The sequence below is a fragment of the Phyllosticta citriasiana genome, assembly GCF_038021145.1.
Source record: "Phyllosticta citriasiana strain CBS 120426 chromosome Unknown IWZ02scaffold_1, whole genome shotgun sequence".
NCBI lineage: Eukaryota > Fungi > Ascomycota > Dothideomycetes > Botryosphaeriales > Phyllostictaceae > Phyllosticta > Phyllosticta citriasiana.
Genome location: NW_027117278.1, coordinates 1446834 through 1467199, shown reverse-complemented (window position 1 = coordinate 1467199; position 20366 = coordinate 1446834). Strand labels below are relative to the sequence as shown.

The window sequence follows — 20366 nt, the reverse complement described above, 5'->3', positions numbered from 1 at the left end:
AGCGCTCCGCGTCTTCGATATCATGGCGCAACAAGAACTCGTCATGGCCTACAACGTGTATCTTCATGATGACGATTCCCCCGGCCTTGGTCATTTACACTTGGATTGCTCTCGAGTACTTTGATGGCTCGCTTCTTAACGCCTTGTACGCCATGCAAACCCAGGGCTTTTCCTCCTTCGTCAGACTGTACGCTCCCGCGCCAAGCCTGCAAGCTAACGCGCTGTACGCCACCTGGATCTTGTTCCAGGCTTTCCTCTACACCGTCTTGCCCGGCCGGAGTAAGGGCCAGATGACTCCAGCTGGCCACTTGCTCGAATACCGAACCAACGGCCTCCTCGCCTACGAAATCTCTGTTGGTCTGTTTTTGTTGTGTGTCTTTTCCGGCTTTTTGGATCCAACCATTATCGCCCGCCACTGGGAAGGTCTTGTCGTTGCCTACAACATTTGGGGCTATGCTTTGTCTTGTATCGCATACATCAAGGCGCACTACGCCCCTAGCCACGCTGATGACCGACACTTTAGCGGTAAGTTGAATCAGAAGGTCGACGAAGTTCATCATTCCGGATCCAGGTAGCTAAGCGAAGTCCAGGCTCTGCGCTGTATGACTTTCTCATGGGTATCGAGTTCAATCCTCGCTTTGGCACCGACTGGGACTGGAAGCTGTTCCACAACGAGCGCCCCGGCATAATCGCCTGGACTCTGATGTAAGTTGCGCAAAGTGTCTCTGCGCGCAAACACTCTCTAACGACTCCAGCAACTTTTCTTTCGCGGCAGTGCAGTACAAGACGTATGGTACTGTCACTAATTCCATGGTCATTGTAACCATCTTCCATCTGATATACGTTGTTGATCTGTTCATCAACGAGGCTTGGTAAGCTGTGTCCTCTCATTGACCAAAAGCCGCGAGAGCTAACCTGCCCAATCAGGTATGTCAAGACAATTGATATTGCTCATGACCATTTCGGCTTCTACCTCGCCTGGGGCTCGGCCGTTTGGTTGCCCACCATGTACACGCTTCAGACGCAATATCTTGCTCGGAATCCTGTACAGCTTCACCCTGCCGTGGCTGCAGCCATCTTGTGCACTGGCATCGGAGGCTACTGCCTGTTCCGTTCCGTCAACAACCAAAAGTATCTTGTCCGCCGCACCGACGGCGATTGTAAAATCTGGGGTCGACCGGCCAAGTACATGCGCGCTTCGTATGTGACCGGTGACGGCAAGACCCACGAGAGTATTCTTCTCATGTCTGGTGAGTTTTCCTTGATCTGATTCGTTGCCTTGTTCGCGGGCCGAGTCAGTCCGCCCGTACTTGCTTTTGCTTTGAACTCTCAATGTGCCCTCTTTAGAAAGCCTTTTCTCAAAAATTCATCGACTAACATTGGTTAGGCTGGTGGGGCGTGTCACGCCACTTCAACTATGTCGGCGACTTGATGCTATCTTACGCCATGTGTGCCGTGTGCGGGACGCGCGATTTGATCCCCTGGACCTATGCATTTTTCATGACGGCAATCCTGGTTCACCGCTGCCTGCGCGATGAGAAGCGGCTGGAAACCAAGTACGGTGAGCAGTGGACCAAGTATTGCGCGCAGGTCCGTTGGAGATTGATTCCTGGCATCTGGTAACAGCTCTGCACAAGTCCTTCCATCTATCCCCAAATTGGAATCATCAAGCGTTTAGTTTTCTACTTGGGTTGAATGATGATGTAGATGATATTTTCATTCAAGATATGTCCCGGTTCAAAGCGCAACTAGACGAGCTTATGTAGCGTGTGAGGCGCAATCCACGCGGCGGTACTTGAACCATGCCATGCGACGTTGACATGTGCTTTAGCTACAGGGCGGAAGAAGAAGGATGCGGATGTCGGTCGAGGTGTTCTATAAATTTCGCTTGTACATTGTTTACAGTATTGAATGCTTCCTTCGTGCTCGCCCATCTACCGTAAAATCTGGCACTAGCGGCCCCCCCCCCCCCTCCAGTGGCGCCCTACAAGATTTAACGGCCTCACCATACAGAAGGTCTCGTGTAGTCATCTTGTATTAGCGCCCCACCCCTCACACCAACAAGGGGTAGTTTAGGTATAAGAGTCAAATCATCTACCTGGAGTTAGCGCCTCACCTAGAAACCTTTAAGATGGTGGTAGCCCCCTTGACGCCCCGGGGCGCTAGCGCCATTCAATACGGTACTAAATAAGATTCAAAAGATTTGATGAAACCATAAAACATTTGCCTTTGGTTTGCTTCCGCTAAGAAGCCTGCCTGATGGCGGCCACCCTTCCACATTCGGCTAGCGCACCATCAGCCTTGGCTTCACCGTTGAGGCGCCCCGCTACCAAAAAACCACCAGGCCGTCATCTTCTAGACGTCACCTCTCACCTCTGCACACCAATGAGGACAATGACGCTCTTCTCGCGACTGCGCACGCCAACTTACAAAAACACGGGATCTGTCGCTCGCGACCATCTTGCGTCCGAACGCACCCTCCTCGCCTGGCTGCGGACAGGTCTTGGCTTCATCGCCCTAGGCATTGCTGTCGAGCGCTTCAGCCAGCTGGACCTGTCACTTTTGCTTGCTCCGAAGACAGCCGTTGCACGTCCCCCCAACGACTCGGATCTTCGGGCGCGGACGGACTTGCATGAACAACACGGCCTCACGACTGCGGATGATGGTGCAGCTCGGCAGGGTCGTGGAGCGTTCCGCGCTCAGCTCCAGTCGCAGCCCTCTCAACCTCAGCCTCAAATCCTACGTATGACTGCCACGCCTGCACTGCTGCCGTCGCAAGCGTCTCGTGCTTCGCCAGGAAACTCACAACTCCTTGTCGGAGCGCTCATGGGTGTGGGCGCCGGAGCCATTGCCTACGGCGCTCAGCGGTACTTTGTCAACATGCGCTTGCTGGAGCGCGGCCTCTTCCGGCCGGCATATTACGGCGTGGGAGCCATGGCGGTCGCGGTTGCGGGGTTGGCAGGGGGAGTATATGCTGGTGCCGTGAGGGGGGGGGAAACAAGAAAAGAGCGCGTAAAACATGCGATTGGATGTCCAACTGAGTAGGGACTCTAGCAAAAAGGTAAATTGCCGTACATTGCGCACCGTCATGGGCAAAAAGCTTTCTGCTCACCATGTCCATGACACCGCGTCGTGTCGCGCCTATGATGTCGGGCTTGGAGCGAACACTCGGGATCTGCCGGAAAGCCGTCGGCATGCAAAATCGTGAGATACGGCACTGGAAAAAGCCGTGAAGGCAGCTCCCCTCGCCCAAGGGTTCGATGGCGCCAACGAGGAGACTGTCGTTGGACAGAATTGATCCGGCCACTTCACGAACGTGTCATGAGAGGGGGCTATATGCAAGTATTGAGAGGTCGAGTGCTTGACCATGGAATCCGGTTTGGAAGCCTCAGCCACAAAACGAGTCAACAACTGGTCTGTGAGCACATGATGATCAAAGATGCAAGAGCAGCGGGTGCAAAACGCAAATGTGGAGACTGTCTCTATCGCTTGCTTGCAAGCTCCCAAAAGAGAAGCTTTTGGGGCGATTTGCCCTTTGATGGATACCTCTTCACCGGTCGACAATACCAACTTTAAGACGTTTGACCGAGCAAAGCGGTGTACGGATGACCATCACGAACATCGAGTTATGCAAAGCCTCGCCAGGCATCTCGCACGAATCACAGCGCGCGGTCTGCAAACAATAGACGACACACAAAAATGTTGACGCCAAGTAGCAACAGCCAAGGTCACTGGTGAACCGAAGAAAAAAAAAGTTGGCCGACCGCCCCCACAGCACGAGCCGTCCTCGGAGCCCACTTCTACAATTATCCTATCTGGGAAAAGAACGACACTCGGCCAAGCCCCAAAATAGCCTCTGCACGGCAGGCTGTGCCGTATGAAGTGTGCTTTTGCATGGCCGTAACTCTACAAACAGCAGCGCTCGACATAGATTTGGCCCCGTTTAGAAGACGGGCTGTGTCTTGTTGGGTGGACATGTCTCTTCATCGTATGTAAGTGTGGGGATGAGCAGGTAGGTGGGCACGAGCTTGACCGCTAAGTAGGCTCAAGCTTCTGCAGTGTCGTGGTCCGCGCGTAAGTAGTGCGTGGTGTTATATCGTTCTTTTGCCTACTCAACACCACGTTATCTTGCTCTCTCTTATCTTTGCCATCGTGAACCCTCCCGGCTTTTGTTTTGGACGACTGACAAACTAACAAGTCGACAAATGTCCCTGGCGTGATTGACTTGTCGGCTTCAAAGGCAACACATTCAACGTAACAACCACGTCACGCAATCATGGCACAAAGACCTCATCAGGGACCAAGGACACCCTCAAACCCAGGCCCTCTTCCATCGTTCCCAGCCGCCGTAGAGACAAGATACACACCCGCCCACCAACACCGCCGGAATGCATCAGCAACATCCTTTTCCTCCACCTCGACGGCCGTGACGATGACGGAAGAGAAGATGCACAAGCGAGACCTGGAACTTGGCAGCGTCATTGGCGGCAGCAGTCCAGTCCAAGCACACAACACTGTTGAACCCCATTATCTGTGGAAAGTAGCACTACGCAGCCTTTCCAGCATCGTGTCGGGCGTCGGCTTCGTTACGCTTGTTTGGGCCGCGAACAACGCACGCAGGCACAACGAGCACAACGGGCTCGACAACAGCAGCATCGGTGTGGCAGCTATTCCGGTAGGTCTACCAGAAAAATCTACATCCGCGTCAGTCTAACCACCTCAAAGTTCGCCTTTTCTCTCATTTCCAACTTCGTCTTCTTCACGACCGCCTCGCTGCACTTGCGTCGCCGTATCTCGTCGCCGCTTCATCCTGTTGTTAGCATCACCGCCGACCTGCTTCTGTTTATGTCGCTCGTCATTGTCGCAGTGATTGCGTATCTCGCCGCGCTCGACATTGCACACGTTACAGGCGAGACTACGACAACTCCGCCCGGTGACAGCAGCGCTGCCGACCGCCACGCCCAACAGCACGTCCGCCAGACGCTTTACTATATCAGCGGATCCCTTGCCGTCGCCGGCACGGTGCTGCATTTTGCCCTGTTCGTCTGGGCCTGCTTCGACGCATGGCGCCGTCGCTCGTCGTCGTCGTCTGCTCGCCCTGCCTCGTCGTCCGGTTCCACCTACTCGCACGCGTCGAACGACGAGGCGGCCTTCGCCGAGGAGCGCGCGCGCCAGCTGGTCGGCGAGATGGTGCGGACGGGCCGCGTGCGCGTCGTGCGGCGCGGGTCTGGGCCGGACGGCGTCGAGGTCGAGGGCAGCGAGGGCGAGGGCATGGAGCCGTTGCTTGCGGCCGTCGAGAGGGGCTTGCTGAGGGCCGGTGTCGTCAGGGCGCATCATCAGGGCGTCGAGTCGGGTGTCCAGACGGCGCTGGTGGCGCACGAGCAGGGGGCGGAGAACTCGAAGGGCGAGGTTGAGGTGAGGGATGAGGATGAGTCTATGGAGAAGGCGAAGGATGAGAAGGTGCGGTGGAGTTGATTCTCCACTGACCTAATGCATGCGTGCGCGGAGAAGACTGAAATGAGTAGTAGGCTTTATCTCGCCGGTACTCTGAGTAAGTGCACGATTGAAGAGAGCGGTAGACGTCAAGAAGAAGGCAAGGAGTCAGGGTAAGAGCTGGGCATTGTCGATGATTTCCTTAACACTCATCACGGTTCATGTAGCAAGCGCAAGGAGTTTGGCATACACGATTTCCTACCTATGTAGTCGATGACGGACCTACATCTCTACGTAACGAACCGTCAATGACGTACAATACAGCATTGCATCAACCGCTTACCTCACTGTCCCTTCTCATCTTCTCAACGTCAATACCTTCAGCCATGCAACGTGCGTGCACTGGCACCAGGCGAGAGTCTCCTCGACCCAATCCCCAAAGCCATGCATACAACAAACTCTCAAGGCACCTTGCCCGCCTGGCCCACACCAGCCACAGCGTACAGCAATCCTACTCGCGCTGAAGGTGAAAACGCACTCATCAACCAGCACACCACACGCAACACACCGCAGACCCCGAATCAGCGCAGCAAAGAATCATCGTATTCGCGTCCCGTTTTCGCACAGACGAGCCGGCATGACCAGCCCTCCCGTCCCCACCACCACTCACACAACAAACACACGGACGGCACTGACCCGACACAAACCTGAACAATCGCTCGACTGCTGAAAAAGGCAAGATGACGTGCGTGCGTGCGTGCGTTGCGCTGGGCCTTCTTCCGTCCTCCTATGGCGGGTGCTTGGGGGAAACGTGTGGGCTGGCTGGCTGGCCGGCTGGCTGGCTTTTATTCGTGTAGCTGGAATTATCGCACAGACAGGCGCCCTGACGTATGCGGGTGGGATTGGGGTTGGGATAGGACCGAGACGACGACGGCTGGGCTGGAAAGGGCAGGATGATTTGCACGCGTTGCGGTGAGTTGCGCTGGGGAGGAGGTAGGTCAGGTGGATGCGGCACGGTGTACGTTGATGGTCTTTGTCTTTGTACACAGTTATAATTAGTTTTGGGCCTGGACGTTAGAAACTCGGACTGGCCAGGTCAACTTTCCAAGGCCCGTTTAACTCAACCAGTTAGTCACATTGAGACGTGGATGAGTGATGAGGAAACACCCAGGGTGGACACGGAACAAGACCGTCTCCGTCCCGATCTTCTTCGGACGGAAACGAACGGGAAGATGGCGAGCGTCGGCTCATGGGAGGATGAGATTCCACCCCGCAACAGCATTCGGTCATGATTAGTTCAGCTTTGTTTTAGCGTGTGGATGTCCTCTCTTCTCGTGCCCGACGATTGGTCAGCCTCTGCATTTGTTTCGTCCCGCTCGTCGATCTCGAAAGTGTTCTTGAGTCTGGACCGGATGGGGACTGGATGGATCCCAGTCGAGCGGGATCGGCTGACCGGGATGCCTGGGAACCGTGAAGGCATCCCGGTTCGGCTGAACAGAGCTGCAGACGAGGCTTGGTAGCAGAGAGCACAACATTCAAAAGACGTAGAACGAGCAAACGTAGGAGATTTGTGCCGGAGTCGTATTTTGCATAGGAACCATTCAAGATCTTGTACGTGCCAGGGACAAGAAGCATTGGAGCTCGCCAGAATGATGTGCACGACCAGGAATCAAGAGGTTGAGTGTGCCACTCATGACTTTCATCATTAGGCCTCGGCACAGACTGCACATGGGCTCCGAGGACTGTTTTGTTTTATGCTTCTTTGCTTTGGTTTCTTCCGTACCCTGACTGAGACCACTGACTTACCGAGGCAATGCCGCTTTGATGGCGGACGGCTCGAAATGGAGATGAGCTGCATAAGACAATGTTCTCGAAGCCGGACGCAGCAACGCGCCTTATGATTGCGTTTGGCATGGGTGGGGGCCGCTCGCCTGAGAAGCTAGCCGTCATTCGGTTGCTGAGAATAGTGTGCAAAAGCAAAGTGATGAGGCCTTGCGGCGCTGTGGTCAGAGAGCTGGGAAAAGAAGCAAGGAGCGGCTGTGTGGTATTTCTCCGTGGGCAATGAAGAATTACGATGGTAGTAAACTGGGTTGGCTTCGCGGTTGCGGCGGCGCGCCCAAAGAGCTGGGTAACGAAATGCGTCTGAGCAGAGCTCGAATGGGAACGAAAATATGAATTGAAGAAAGGTGAGTCTTAGGACGCAACGGAAGGGATTGACGAAAGGAGATGTTGGATACACGCTCAGTTCCAACAGCCTGGTATGGGTGGAGCTGAGGTGCCGTGGCTTGTTTGGCGTTTGCTTCTGCCCAACCTCGCCCACGCTGCTGCTGCACACCATCCAAGATGAGGCCCGGGACCGATGAGCGGCAACATGCGAGGACCTGCAGCGTTGGGTCGGTGGTGGCGCGCGGTCAAAGGCGGATATTTGGTATGGAGTCCGCGGCGCAAAAGGGAAGAAGCACGTCGGCGCCGCGGGAGCTTTGAGAGTGGTGTAGGTTGAAAGATGCTGAGTGGCCGTGCGGCGACGAGGCCGTGACGTTGGGTTGTCTAGAGGTGAGAGGCACGGAGCTACTTGGTGGTTGGCGTTCCGGAGGGGAGAGATGGTCGAGTTGGCGGTGGTGGTTGGTGTTCGGAGGGCTTGCGAGGCGCGGACCCCCGGTTCCTTTTGGCCGCTGGTCGCGACAACGGAACTCCTTCATTCCTTATTGCTGGACAGACTGATACATAGGGCTGCAGTGCAGTGCCACCTGGAAGCATGACGGGCGACACGTTGGCCGCCTCTTGTTTCTCGTTGCTCGTTTGTCCCCTCTCACCAGTCACCGCTGCCAAACAACTTCACCCGCCTCTGCCCAACCCCGAGCCTTGCGCGCGCGCGCGCGTCGACGACAACGGCACACCCCTCTCCGCATCCACGCACCATGAGCAGTTGAGAGACAATGCCTCGCATGGCCTACGCTGCCTCCATCAATGGCTTCTCCGGCCGCTTCCATTCCAGACAGCCAGCTCGGCCTCTCCCCCGGCGAGATCCAAACCCTGCGCCATCATCAGCAACAACTCGCTCTTTCGCAGAATGGCGGCTCCTCGTCGCGCGCCGCCAGCCAGGCTTCAAGTCAAGGGCGCCTGCTGCTCGATCCCACGAGCTTGCAAGCACTGAGCCACCACTTTGATCGCTTGCTGCACTCCATTCAACAGCGATGGGCTGCCGTGAGTCCCCTCTTCCTGTGCTGCGACAACCAAGCTAACCTGACCTCCTCAGCTCGAAGCGCAAACGCAATCAGCCACGGCCATGCAGTACGATCGCGCCGGCCGACTGATCCAAGACGCTGATGCCCAAATCGCCCGTTTCCACGAAATCCTCCGCCAAATCGACGAGTTGCAAACCGAATTCGAAAAGATTCGTCACATTGGCCAAATCGTCAAGCAATACCGCGCCCGCGTCGAACAGCTCGATCGGCGCGTTGGACGCTGAGCATTTGCCATTGCAACACACGCATGCTCTGTTTTGCGAGAATCACTGGTGTTGGCACTATACCAGACAAAGTGCAGCAGCTTACAAGCGGGCGTATATGACTACACAACATTCATGTAAAGATTGGATGCCTCGCGGCTCAAAACTTCGTTCTCGAGTACATCCTTTGTCACGGCGAGAGGAACGGCCGTCTTTCCCCATGTCTTCTGGCGTTGCATCGAGCGATCATTTTGTTTGCGCGGTTATACCCCATCTCCTCACCGTTGTCTCTACTTTTTCGGTTGCATCTGAACCCATTTCTGGTTACAGTTCAAGTACTCCTGTCCTTCCTCTCTCCAATTTGTCTCTTTGACTCTCCGTTCTCGCCGCAAATACTTTTGCTGTCGATCTCGCACCAAACCTCCCTGCCGCATGTGCAGGCGCATTCCGATGCGGGACCAAGGTTCAAGACAGGGAACCGCAACAGCGGCGGTGGGGCAAGCCACCCAAATTATCCCACTGGCAAGCAGGTCATCCAACGATATTCGTCGCCAACACCACGACCGCTTCCATTTCTTCTGAGGAGCAGACACGATGCGACCCGGTACGTGGTCCCTGTCTCACATTTGGTCGTCAGATTAGGAGAGCTGCAGACTGGCTCTCCCCAGTTTGGAGCATAAAAAGAGTTTCGGATACCTGCATGATCGCCCATCGTGCTACATGTGCGTGCTCTGGCTAGACCGGAGTGTTCCTGCGCTGTCCCGAAACAGGGACAACGTTGCCTGCAATGGGCGTCTATGGATGCGTCTCGAGTCACGAATATCCTCTGCTCTTATGGTTTGTGAAGGGCCAAGCGGCGCGAAAGAGAACGCATGCAGCGCTCGTCCTCAGTGCCGTCCCTCGCGCTCTGGTCCTGGCACGTGCGCGACCTGGGGCGGGAAAGATGCGACGCCGAAACCGACGTCGACTGATGTTGACATGCTTTCGGCCAAATTCAATTGCCTTCAACTCGTCTCTCTCCGCGTTCTGTTTTTGGTCTGCATGTACGTCTACTTGCTCCTTTCGCTTCCTCATCGCCACGACATCCCCATCAAATAAGCACGAAGCAATTCATCACCTTGACCCGTCCATCAACAACATGACTCCGGTCTCTCACGCTTTCGCTCCTCATCATGCGAACTAACGACCTAGGTTCTCTCGACACATTATTGCTTCCAAATATATCCCCTAGTGCACAAGCCCTCTTGTGTGCCAGTATACCGCAACCTGACATGGAATCGAAAAGACAAGCCGGCCAGAGGAGTCCGTCTTGTCGAGTCGACAGTGCCCTCCAAATCTATCACCATAGCCTTTACTTTCACGTGCAGCTAAAACCAACCTCCCGTCCCTATGACCTCCCTCCCAACCCAGGTCCCCCACTAATCAACAAAGCTAGCAAGCTGCTGACACACGTATACCAACGTGCGTGCGTGCGTAAGACTGCTGGAAGAGGAGAAAGAGAGAGAGAAAAAAAAAAAAAAAGAAAAAAGGAGGGGTCAAATGAGGTGCGTCATCACATCGCACGGCACAGACGGGACCCAAACCCCGACGACGACAACGACGCGTGCGCACCACTGCGTTGTTGTGAAGGCTGATGTAAGCTACGCTGCCGCTGCAGATGGGTGGGTATGGGCAGGCAGGCAGGCAGGCAGGCAGGCAAAGGCGCAAGACGAGGCGAGGTGAGGTGGACGCGTGGTGCAACGCAGCGCAGCACAGCACGCATACAGCCCAGGCACCGCATACGTATGTTTTCATGCATCTGAGTATGTGCGTAGCAGCAGCGGCGGCGGCGCGGCGCGGCGCGGCGTCAGATGCGATGTATGTACGGACGCAATAAAGGCTTCGACGGGCACGTAGACTCGCGTGGATACGACGATGAAGAGATCGCTTATTGGTGGTGACTGCCTGGTCATGCTGCCGTCACCTAGTCAGTCGATCTGTCAGTCAGTCAGTCAGTCAGTCAGTCAGTCAGTCAGTCAGTCAGTCAGTCCAGTCCAGTCCGTCCCGTCTGCAAGACCGGAAGTGGCCTGTGTCCCACGTGTTGGATACGAGGGGAAGGGGTCGGATGCGGAGATTGCCCTGGACTGCATCCCGTCCGTCGCACTCCACTGTTGGCATGGCAGGGAGGGTAGATCTTCGGAAGAAAAAAGAGCAGAAGGGTGTGCTGGGGGACCCACGGCCCAGCTGGTGCAGGAGCTGTTGTGGTGGATTCCTGGTGAGGGGAGTGTGGGATGTTTTCGAGTCTTACCTCTCTGTTGTGCAAGGCAGGCACGGCGTGAGGGGGAGCGACTGGCTGCATTGGTTGGACATGGGCCGTCCGAGTCCTGTACAACCAAACACCATTCAGAAGAATTCGAGTTAAAAGTTTCTGGAGGAGAGGGGGAAAAAAATGCGCCTGTACTTTGACTATTAGGCCCAGACAGCGTCGTCTGTTTCCTTCCGACGCCTCAACACGACAATTGACAAACCCCCCTGAACTGCCAGAAAAGATGATGCCAAACATGCAAACCCGCTTGAACCCGCTACATGTACCCATACCTATCATGCATCCCAAATGCCATCTTTGATATTCATGGAGACATGCGTCGTTGCGTCGTATCCCGGAAATTTTCTTTCCATCCTTTTCGTACACTTACCTGACACCTCGGCGGCATCTCTCCACTTTTTTCTTCATCACCGATAGATATAACAGAATGGGCCGCCGGCGCCGCCGAGCGTGCTCATGGCCTTGCGCAACGGGATGGCAGGAGCGTTGTAGCCCAGGTCGATCAGGTCGTCGAGCGTCGTGTCGGGCGCCGAAGCGTTCACCATGGACGTCGAGCCGGCGACGACGAAGGTGCGGCTGGGCGTGTCGAGGTTCTGCCACGTCCACCAGACGCGGTCGATCATGCTGTGGTGGAGGTAGAATGTTGGCTGCCGTCCCCGTTCGCGGTCCTGGTCAGCTGGTTGATTCATCATGGGGATTGGGAGGTGTGGACTCACGTCACCGGGGGAGGCAAACAAGTCTCCGCCCGGGTCGCCGTTGATCGTCATGTGTCCCGCGTCGTGCACGCCGACAAAGCCGGCCGCAAAGTCGCCCTGCATGCGGTTCTGAAAGGTCAGAATGTCCGCGGCACCCGTGACCAGCGTGTCGACGTCGACGTCCTTGGTCCAGCCCGTCGATATCCACGCGTTGATGTCGCGGCGCAGGCAACGCGGGTTGTAGCCCAGGCCGTCGGGCCGCGGATTCGTCGACATGTTGCTCCATGCCGGACTGACCGGTCCCAGGCGTGCTGTGAAGTTGGCAAACGGACCGGAAGATACGCAGCCGCCGCCTGTGCCTTGTGGAACTTTGATGTAGGGTGTTGCTGTCGAGGGAATGCCTGGTGAGGTTAGGAAACTGTGTTCGTCCTCCCATGTATTGGAAGACGTACAAACAGGCTCGTGGTACTCGTAGACACCGTTGCCACCCATGCTAGTGTCGCTGCCGTCGAAGAGAGGCGAGTTCAGCGGATCCAAGGCATACTTGGGCCAGTTCCAGTACTGATTAATGGTAAGCCATTATGGTCGAGTTGCGTGGCGGACCTCTTACTGGTTGGTAGTCATCATAACCACACTCGTCGCGCAAAGCCTTTTCATATGCCCACGTGAAATAGCGGTGCCTGGACTCGTCAGCTTTGCTTATTTCTTTGACACTTTTGGCACAAACCACGCGAGAAAATTGCCCTTTTGTACTAGTCAGTGTTTGTAAAGCAGGGATCCTTGTCGCTCAACGTACCGTCCCGTGTATGGTCATGGTTTGATTTATGTGCGTAGCCAGAAAGTCGTCATATCTGGTCCGACAACCTGGACAGGAGCTTCGGGGGGTCTTGCTTGGTTTTGTCGAAATGCACTGGACCGCGGCGATGTACTTTTTCTTTTCGGCTGACGAGAGGGAGTCCCTTGAGCATGTTAGCCGTGGACATGTCGTATGGTTGGCTGTCTTACCAGTCCCTTCTCACAGCGGCATTCGCGATCGTACAAGTTCCATTGTAGTTGCCCTGAACCTTGACGTAGTCCTCAAAAGTCGACAATGCTCCGGCTGCTAGCGCGTCGGTGAGAGAGCTCGATGCCGGGGTGTACTTCGCGGCCGCAGCTGTGGCCGCGTGGGTAGTCACCGCCACGCTCAGAATCTGGGAAAAACGCATGACGAGCCCAGGAAGTTGATGAGAGTTCCGAGAGAGTTGACACGCCCGTTGTGCAACGAATTCAGAGGAGATTTCACTCTATTTGGGACTGTCAAGAGCCGTTACTAGTTATTCTAGACGTCTGGACGACACTTCTTATGCGGTGGTACAGCAGTCTGTCGGGAAATTTTCGCAACACATGGCAACGACGTGACCCACCAACGATGGAGCGTTCGGTACTGTAGGCGAGCAAATTCGGCAGTCTGGCGTAGCACCGACCCCGGTACTGATAGCGCAATCGGGTGATGCAAAGGAAGGAGGTTGCGGATTGGAGCTTAGCATGGTGAGCCAGGACGCTGTGCGGCCATGCTTCTGGCCCATGTTGACCGTTGAGCCATGTGGCAGGTGCAGGTGCGCACCATTGTCGACACAGGATTCCCGGGTGTGACTTTTTTTGCTCGTAAATCCAATCTCTGCGCGGCCGAGCCAGGGGCAAAGTGGGCTTCCAGTAGGACAACAAAAGGAGATCTAGACAAGTTCCGTCACAGGTTGCGACAAGTCTCTGCAAAGGGAGGGCCAATGAAACAAGTGTAAAATTAATTGCCATGACGCCCAGCGAGTAGGAACAAGCGAGCGGCCATTGAACTCCGGCCTCGTACGAAACAAGACCCGACTTGGAAGGAGAAGTGGAGTAGGAGAAAGCTGACGGAAATCATTTTGAAGAGAGACTGATCAACCACGTTTGCAGGGCCCAGGGGGCGGCGCCGCACCAGCACATGGATGCTTGTATCAACTTTATTGTGAATACGGCGGTGAGAACGACTGGGAGTGGTCGGATGTTGAAGGATGAGAGCAGTCTTACGCCATGTGGCGATGGGCGTTGAGTTGTTCCTGCAACCGAAGTTGGGATATTTGTTTTGCAAAGCAACTGGCACGTTTTACGGGTGCTGGCAACCTGGAAACGAAAGGTCCTGCGCGTGATGTCAGACATGGAGAGGAAAGTCGCATGCAGAAGCGGCATCATCATGGCGAATCCGTGGATGCGCGGCCATGTCGTGCATAATTTTGAATAGACGGATTGGCACAGAAGGGAGCCAGACGCGCAAGCATGGCAGTCTTTTTTTTTTTTTTTTTTTTTTGTGCAACGACGGCAGAGTCTGGGTCTCGGGAAGTCGGCCTGGGCGACGTCTTGGAGCTTCTTGGAGGGCAAACGGCAAGGAGAGGGAGGTTTAAAAAGGCTTGGTGGTGAGGTGGGCACGACGTCGGACGGGAAGCTCCTCAGTCGAGAGCCGGAGCGGAGCCGGAGCGGAGCCGGGGCCCGACGGCGCGCCGTGACCTCTCCGGGCAGGGCACTCCACCAGACCACAACCACGACCATCTCTCTCTCTCTCATGTCCTCTTGCAGTTCACATCGCACAAGGCGCCTGCACTGCCGCCACCCACCCTGACCGACTCGCCTTGAAACCCGCTAATCGTCTCCTCTGCGTCTCTCGTAATCGCAAGACCGACCATGTCCTGGCCTTCCCACGCCCTCACCATCACGCCAGCCGACCATGGCTTCCTCTGCTCCAGCGCCTCGTCCGCCCGCAAGCTGCCGTCTCTTCTCTTTTCACTCATTCTTGACGCTGTTACACCGTGGCGACAATCGACTGCACCTGGCGCTACTGCGGCACCCCGTTATGGCGGGCGCTAATCAAGCGCAATCCCTGCTCTCCCATGGGTCTCTTGCATGTCCTCCGAACTTGTGTTCAGTCTGATCCATCCAGCTGTTGAAAGAGTGCAACACAACATCCATTCTGCTTCTGCTCTTGCTTTCCCGCAGTCGCCCGTCGTCTGCTCCGGATCATGGCACCGGCACCGGCTCGTCGCCTTTCCCCATTCCTTTCCCTCGCATGTCGCCCATTTCCTCGCACGTTATCATCTCCCTACTTTCTCCCTCTGGCTTGGCTCTTTTTGATTCCTTCTGCCCCTTTCGTCACCTTGGCCTTGTCCTCGCGAGTGCCGGTCAAACAAGGTCTCGGTATATGCCGGCCCCTCGCAAGCCGTCGAGGCCATGGTTGGTTACATGGAGCTCCAGCTGCGGTCCGAGACTAAGACTGCAACCACCGATTTTTCGCCCGAATATGAAAACTTCAGCGCTTCCGGCGAGATTCTTTCGATAACCGGCGCCTTCACTGGCGTCGCGTTCCTCATCGTCTTGCTGCGCGTGTACGTCCGCGCATTCATGCTCCGCTATGTTGGGCCTGACGACTACATGATGACGGTCGCAATGGTTAGTCGTCCCTCGTTCGCTGTGCGCGCGCCAAGTCTCACTTCAGTCCCACAGAGTCTCAGCATCTTTACCTTTGCGTGCTTCATCGTAGAGGTCCAGTATGGACTTGGAAAGCACACGGCCGTCATGATGGCCGAAGCTGATGCTTACAAGTCATTCACCCTCTGGCTCTACATCCACTCTCTTGTAGTCATGTGTGCGGTGAGCAGCGTCAAGATCTCCATCGGCCTCTTTCTGCTCCGGGTCGTGGAGCGAACGCGCTACCAACGCTTCATGTGGGGCATGATTGGTGCGTGTCATCGGTCTGCTGACGGTTAGTCTTTAGCTGACAGTCGCAGTGTTTCTCATCTGCTTCACGCTGACTTGCGCCTGCACTTTGATCTTTCAATGTTCTCCAATCGCAGCGGCGTGGGATTTCGCGCTGAGGGCGAGGACTCATGCCAAATGTTTTTCGATGAATACTTTTCGGAACATTGGAATGTTTAACTCGGTCGTCAACATCCTGACCGACATTCTTTTCGCGACGTTGCCGATTCCGCTCATCATGAAGCTCAAAGTCAACCTGCGCACTAGACTTACCCTGTCTTTTATCCTAAGTCTTGGGTTCTTCGCGTCCGCTGCCGCAATAGTCAAAGCCGTGAGTCAGTGGAAGGTCTTGGAGGAGTCTGACTGGACCGTGTAAGCATCCGAAAGCTTAAATTCACTTTTTGCAGAGGTACTAATCACGACCGCAGTCATGACTCATTCAATGTGTGGAACGATATCGAACTCAACACTGGTATCATCGCAGCATCGTTGCCCTCCCTAAAGCCCTTATTCAACTGGGCTCTCCAGACCGCTCGTGCAATCACCTCGTCAGGTGGGCGAACAAACAACGGCCCGCACCGGCCAAGGGCTTCTCCGTACGGAACATACCACGGCCACGGATACGTCAAACAAATGGAATCATCCAGCGTTGCACTTTCGTCGATGCCGAACGCGACTTACGACGGGACTCGAGGGGACCCATATGTCGCAGAAATCACTTGCGGAGGAGGTCCAGACTTGGAAAGAGGAGTCGGGGAATCGGAGGGCAGAAGCGGGAGCCAGCAGTCCGAAAGTCTGTCTGCAGGCAAGGAATGGGAGACGGAAGCCCGAAAAAATAGCGGGGACGAAATTCTTGACCGGGAACCCAAACCTATGAATTTTGCAGGCGGGGGCATTCTGAGGACAACAGAAGTGAGCGTAAGCTGAAAGATGTGTGGCTGTCGGATACCCCAGAATGATCAATGTTTGATATGATAACCATCAAAGCATATAATAGGGTCAAATCGAGACCTGTAGCTGCACCTTTCAGCCACAAGCATCATGTTTGCCTACAACCGATTAACGTGAACCTGTTTAGCAAATACAGAGCGGACCTTAACCAAAACCAAAACCTTTTCCCCTCTCGTATTCGCGCTTAAGACAGAGAGCAGAGTGCGGCCCGACTGCCTTTTGCCGTCCCTACCGTTTGGACGGCCCCGGGAATACCACATTCAACCCCGGCCCGTCCTTGGCACGAAATCGTGCAAAAGCCACCAGACTGTGGCGGAGACCCCGCAGGTCCACCCTTGATCCATCAAACAAGACGCTCGAATATCTGGGCTCGAAATGACGACTGTGCTTGAGTCTTCGGGTGCATTTTTACCGAGAGCAGATCGATACTTGCAAACAGGATCGGCCAATCGAGACTTGGCCGTGCGGTCAACTATATCCAACGAGCTCTTGTCCTCTCGTCAGTCCTGAATTCTTCGCCTCTGTCATTCAAAACTCGAATATATCCGACGACATGTTGAAGAGAAAGTGGAAGAGTCGGCAATTCGGATCCCACAAAGGGAAGGTCTCGCCGACACCAATCCCTTATTGGCGCTCCTGCCGGCCTCGTTTGACAAATGCGTGGTCATGAGGACGAACAGCCTAAGCTGGGCTGGAGACACGAAAATTCTAGGCCCCACCTGCCATGGCGAGATGTCGGTCGAGAGGAGGAACGCAGTCCGAGCCTCACCACTCGGCACTCCACATCTTCTCCACGTTGTTGTTAACCTTCTCCACATTTCCAACAGAAACCCTGGCATGGCTGCTCGCTTATGCTAGTCTGATGGTTTACCCTCCGTGCCTGACGTCTTTCACAGACGCCCTTTGTTGGTCAAGCCCATCGAGAGCGGAAGTCACCGTCTCTCTCGGTCGTCACTATACCGTTGTTGACGCTATGGGCTTCACCACAAATAAAAATAAAGCGTCAAGATGTTGACTATTGAACCATTGACATTGTCGGCCTTCGCACTGTGCTTTTTCTGGCCAACATGGTTGCTCTGACTTGGCAAACCTCACTGCTCGCAGTTTTTGCGGCATTCTCACATGCAATTCCTTACGAGGAGTACATTCTTGCTCCGTCCAGCCGCGATCTCCACCCAGTCTCGGTCTACAAGATCAATGGCACCGTCAAGGGCGCGGAAACCCTCACGGGAGATGCACTTGGCAGTGCAACTTTCACAGACGATTCGGCCGTGACATACGACTATGGCAAGAATATTGGTGGAGTCGTTTCGCTCACCATTGGCGAAGTCTCGGACGCAAACCAGTACATTGGAGTCACCTTTTCCGAATCTTCGCTATGGATTTCGGGCAAGTCGAGCGATGCCACCCAAGACTCTGGCGTCGACGAGATTCTTTGGTTCCAGCCTCAAAAGGCTGGCACTTACACTGCGAGGAGAGAGCAAGACAGAGGCTCCTTCAAATATCTCAGCTTGGTCAAAAATACTACAGGAACTTTGGAGGTCACCCAAGTCACGACGCACTTTACTGCGATGCCGCACTACGCCGACGACCAGATGAGAAATTACACTGGTTACTTTCACTGCGATGGTGGGTAGTCTTTGGAAGCTTCATTGGCTTGGCTGAAATGCGACAGATGAGCTTGTCAACCGCGTCTGGTACGCTGGTAAGTTATACTGGCCACCGAAGTCTGCAGTCAATTTCATTGACTGTGTCACCCAGGCGCGTACACGAACCAACTCTGCACCATCGACCCGAAACACGGTGACGCCCTCGCCTACCTCGACGTCATCACCAGTGACATGCCCGGCGACGAAGTCGGCACTCTCCCTTGGTTCAACAACTTCACAATTACAAACGGAACATCGTGTCTTGTAGATGGTGCAAAGCGTGACAGGCTCATTTGGGCCGGCGATTACGCCATTGCCGTGCCTGGTCTTGTCGTGAGCACAAACGATCTGGTTTCCGTCCAAAATGCTCTGATCAGCTTGTTCGACTTTCAAGACAAGAAGACCGGCCAGCTGCCCTACGCCGGAACTCCTTTCCACCCGAAATTGAGCCTGACTTATCACATGTATACGCTCATTGGCATCTCTAATTACTACCTGTACTCGGTGGGATTCCATCCAGAACCTAGTTTCGAGATTTTCGCTGACCCGTTTGTTACAGGATGACCTCGATTTCCTCAAGAGCATCTGGGATGACGTCAAATTAGCTACGACCTTTGCACTCGGCTACGTTGACGAAACTGGCTTGATGAATGCTACAGCTGCCCCAGACGACTGGCTTCGCTTCGGCATGGGCGGGTACAAGTGAGTGCAAGCATGTCTGAATATTTTTATGGTTGATACTGAGTAATGTCACAGCATTGAAGTGGGTAATCCCTGAAGGTTGAAGCCACATGGAAGATCTCGCGCGATTTCTTCTCCTAGACAAGACGCTTAGCCCAAGCAACAAGAATTGCAAAGTCAATGATCATCAGCCGCTGACATGACACCAGGCCAATGCGATCCTCTACTATACGCTCTACCAAGTCAATATCCTCGCCGAGGCGCTTGGCGAAAATGACCTCGTCGACAACTACACCAAGACTGCCGAAACGCTCAAGACCAATATCAACGCTCGTCTTTGGGACTCGTCCGCCGGCCTGTATCGCGACAACGACACGACCCAGCTGCACCCTCAAGACGGAAATTCGTGGGCTGTCGTCGCCAACCTGACGCTCAACTCGACACAAAATGAGGACATTAGCAAGGCCCTGTCGGAGCGCTGGGGACCTTATGGAGCTCCAGCACCAGAGGCAGGCGACGCTGTACGTCTAGCCATACATTTCAATTTCTCCCTGCACCCCCGCGCCAGCTCTCCAGCCCCCTACAATCGCCCCACCTACCATCCTCTTTACATATCTTTCCTTCCTCTATGGTCAATACTAAGTCCGAATCATAGGTTTCGCCCTTCATCTCGGGCTTCGAGTTGGAGACGCACATCCAAGCAGGCAACGCCACACGCGCGCTGGAGCTGGTGCGATTGATGTGGGGCTTCATGCTCGACGACCCGCGCATGACCAACAGCACCTTCATCGAAGGCTACGCCTCCAGCGGCGAAATCAAATACGCACCGTACAAGAACGACCCCCGCATCAGCCACGCGCACGGCTGGGCCACGGGGCCAACAAGCACGCTCACGTTCCTGATCGCCGGCATCCAGCTCAAGGCGACGGGCGGCTCAAAGTGGCTCATCAAGCCCAGCCTCGGCGACCTGAAAACGGCCGAAGCCGGCTTCAAGACCAGCCTGGGCGACTTTAGCGTGTCGAACAAGAAGGAGGAGAGCGGCGCGTTTGAGGTCGCGTTTGAGACGCCCGAGGGTACCGAGGGCAGCCTCAGCGTTGAGTACCCCGACGGCGGCGGAACGCTGACGGTGCAGGGCGAGACGACGGGCGAGCTCATGACGGTTCAGGTCACGGCTGATGAGGAGAATGACCGCGTTCAGATCGATGGGCTGAGCGGTGGCAAGTGGACGGCGCTCTTTACCCCTGCTGATTGCGGTTCGTGAAGTAATGCGACTATCCAAGGAGGTCGAGTCGTTGCCAAGCTGCCGTAATTACCTAAAAAGAATGCTGGACAATGTTTAATGTTTTCCTCAGAAACGAACCCCGTGTTTGATCAAGTGTGCGCACATTTTTCATGAGCATCATCTGAACATCGAAAGTTTGAAAAGATCAAGGTATTTGCGA

General features: G+C 55.0%; 10 protein-coding genes across 10 annotated transcripts; 8 read left to right on the top strand and 2 right to left on the bottom strand.

Moving 5' to 3' along the window:
• Positions 1-68: 68 nt before the first annotated feature.
• IWZ02DRAFT_467047 (ergosterol biosynthesis ERG4/ERG24) lies at positions 69-1623 on the top strand (the record flags this gene model as incomplete). Its single annotated transcript, XM_066768534.1, has 5 exons — positions 69-525; positions 591-705; positions 756-872; positions 928-1250; positions 1388-1623. 5 exons carry the CDS (start codon positions 69-71, stop codon positions 1621-1623), a joined length of 1248 nt encoding a protein of 415 aa, XP_066627142.1.
• Positions 1624-2097: 474 nt separating this feature from the next.
• IWZ02DRAFT_16098 (uncharacterized protein) lies at positions 2098-3242 on the top strand. The gene has a single exon (XM_066762066.1). It carries the CDS (start codon positions 2260-2262, stop codon positions 3043-3045), a length of 786 nt encoding a protein of 261 aa, XP_066627141.1. The 5' UTR covers positions 2098-2259; the 3' UTR covers positions 3046-3242.
• An 885-nt stretch (positions 3243-4127) lies between these two features.
• IWZ02DRAFT_16067 (uncharacterized protein) lies at positions 4128-5676 on the top strand. Its single transcript, XM_066762060.1, has 2 exons — positions 4128-4675; positions 4726-5676. Exons 1-2 carry the CDS (start codon positions 4277-4279, stop codon positions 5473-5475), a joined length of 1149 nt encoding a protein of 382 aa, XP_066627140.1. The 5' UTR covers positions 4128-4276; the 3' UTR covers positions 5476-5676.
• A 2724-nt stretch (positions 5677-8400) lies between these two features.
• On the top strand, positions 8401-8902 carry IWZ02DRAFT_429210 (uncharacterized protein; the record flags this gene model as incomplete). The annotated part of the gene is made up of 2 exons (XM_066765973.1): positions 8401-8637; positions 8690-8902. 2 exons carry the CDS (start codon positions 8401-8403, stop codon positions 8900-8902), a joined length of 450 nt encoding a protein of 149 aa, XP_066627139.1.
• Positions 8903-9461: 559 nt separating this feature from the next.
• Positions 9462-10655, top strand: IWZ02DRAFT_16177 (uncharacterized protein). Its single transcript, XM_066762069.1, has 2 exons — positions 9462-9924; positions 10073-10655. Exons 1-2 carry the CDS (start codon positions 9669-9671, stop codon positions 10513-10515), a joined length of 699 nt encoding a protein of 232 aa, XP_066627138.1. The 5' UTR covers positions 9462-9668; the 3' UTR covers positions 10516-10655.
• On the top strand, positions 10656-11460 carry IWZ02DRAFT_16074 (uncharacterized protein). Its single transcript, XM_066762062.1, has one exon. It carries the CDS (start codon positions 10796-10798, stop codon positions 11324-11326), a length of 531 nt encoding a protein of 176 aa, XP_066627137.1. The 5' UTR covers positions 10656-10795; the 3' UTR covers positions 11327-11460.
• IWZ02DRAFT_504571 (uncharacterized protein) lies at positions 11461-13086 on the bottom strand (the record flags this gene model as incomplete). The annotated part of the gene is made up of 6 exons (XM_066770364.1): positions 11461-12282; positions 12334-12442; positions 12492-12561; positions 12609-12625; positions 12678-12840; positions 12887-13086. 6 exons carry the CDS (start codon positions 13084-13086, stop codon positions 11594-11596), a joined length of 1248 nt encoding a protein of 415 aa, XP_066627136.1. The 3' UTR covers positions 11461-11593.
• Positions 13087-13486: 400 nt separating this feature from the next.
• Positions 13487-14788, bottom strand: IWZ02DRAFT_15991 (uncharacterized protein). The gene has a single exon (XM_066762053.1). The coding sequence runs from the start codon at positions 14456-14458 to the stop codon at positions 13778-13780; it is 681 nt and encodes a 226-aa protein (XP_066627135.1). The 5' UTR covers positions 14459-14788; the 3' UTR covers positions 13487-13777.
• Positions 14789-15130: 342 nt separating this feature from the next.
• Positions 15131-16570, top strand: IWZ02DRAFT_368666 (phosphatidylserine decarboxylase; the record flags this gene model as incomplete). The annotated part of the gene is made up of 4 exons (XM_066764389.1): positions 15131-15337; positions 15392-15626; positions 15676-16015; positions 16072-16570. The coding sequence occupies 4 exons, from the start codon at positions 15131-15133 to the stop codon at positions 16568-16570; spliced, it is 1281 nt and encodes a 426-aa protein (XP_066627134.1).
• An 822-nt stretch (positions 16571-17392) lies between these two features.
• Positions 17393-20351, top strand: IWZ02DRAFT_439470 (bacterial alpha-L-rhamnosidase domain-containing protein). The gene is made up of 7 exons (XM_066766781.1): positions 17393-18223; positions 18270-18299; positions 18356-18747; positions 18803-18945; positions 19000-19006; positions 19134-19445; positions 19580-20351. Exons 1-7 carry the CDS (start codon positions 17662-17664, stop codon positions 20183-20185), a joined length of 2052 nt encoding a protein of 683 aa, XP_066627133.1. The 5' UTR covers positions 17393-17661; the 3' UTR covers positions 20186-20351.
• Positions 20352-20366: the final 15 nt, after the last annotated feature.

Excerpts from the sequence above, each read along its gene's own strand:
- IWZ02DRAFT_16098 (XM_066762066.1), top strand. The coding sequence starts at position 2,260 with ATGGCGGCCACCCTTCCACATTCGGCTAGCGCACCATCAGCCTTGGCT.
- IWZ02DRAFT_16067 (XM_066762060.1), top strand. The coding sequence starts at position 4,277 with ATGGCACAAAGACCTCATCAGGGACCAAGGACACCCTCAAACCCAGGC. Across the intron at positions 4,676-4,725 it reads TCGGTGTGGCAGCTATTCCG|TTCGCCTTTTCTCTCATTTC; the intron begins GTAGGTCTACCA and ends ACCACCTCAAAG.
- IWZ02DRAFT_16177 (XM_066762069.1), top strand. The coding sequence starts at position 9,669 with ATGGGCGTCTATGGATGCGTCTCGAGTCACGAATATCCTCTGCTCTTA. Across the intron at positions 9,925-10,072 it reads GTTCTGTTTTTGGTCTGCAT|GTTCTCTCGACACATTATTG; the intron begins GTACGTCTACTT and ends CTAACGACCTAG.
- IWZ02DRAFT_16074 (XM_066762062.1), top strand. The coding sequence starts at position 10,796 with ATGAAGAGATCGCTTATTGGTGGTGACTGCCTGGTCATGCTGCCGTCA.
- IWZ02DRAFT_15991 (XM_066762053.1), bottom strand. The coding sequence starts at position 14,458 with ATGAGAGAGAGAGAGATGGTCGTGGTTGTGGTCTGGTGGAGTGCCCTG.
- IWZ02DRAFT_439470 (XM_066766781.1), top strand. The coding sequence starts at position 17,662 with ATGGTTGCTCTGACTTGGCAAACCTCACTGCTCGCAGTTTTTGCGGCA. Across the intron at positions 18,224-18,269 it reads TGGTTACTTTCACTGCGATG|ATGAGCTTGTCAACCGCGTC; the intron begins GTGGGTAGTCTT and ends GAAATGCGACAG. Across the intron at positions 19,446-19,579 it reads CACCAGAGGCAGGCGACGCT|GTTTCGCCCTTCATCTCGGG; the intron begins GTACGTCTAGCC and ends TCCGAATCATAG.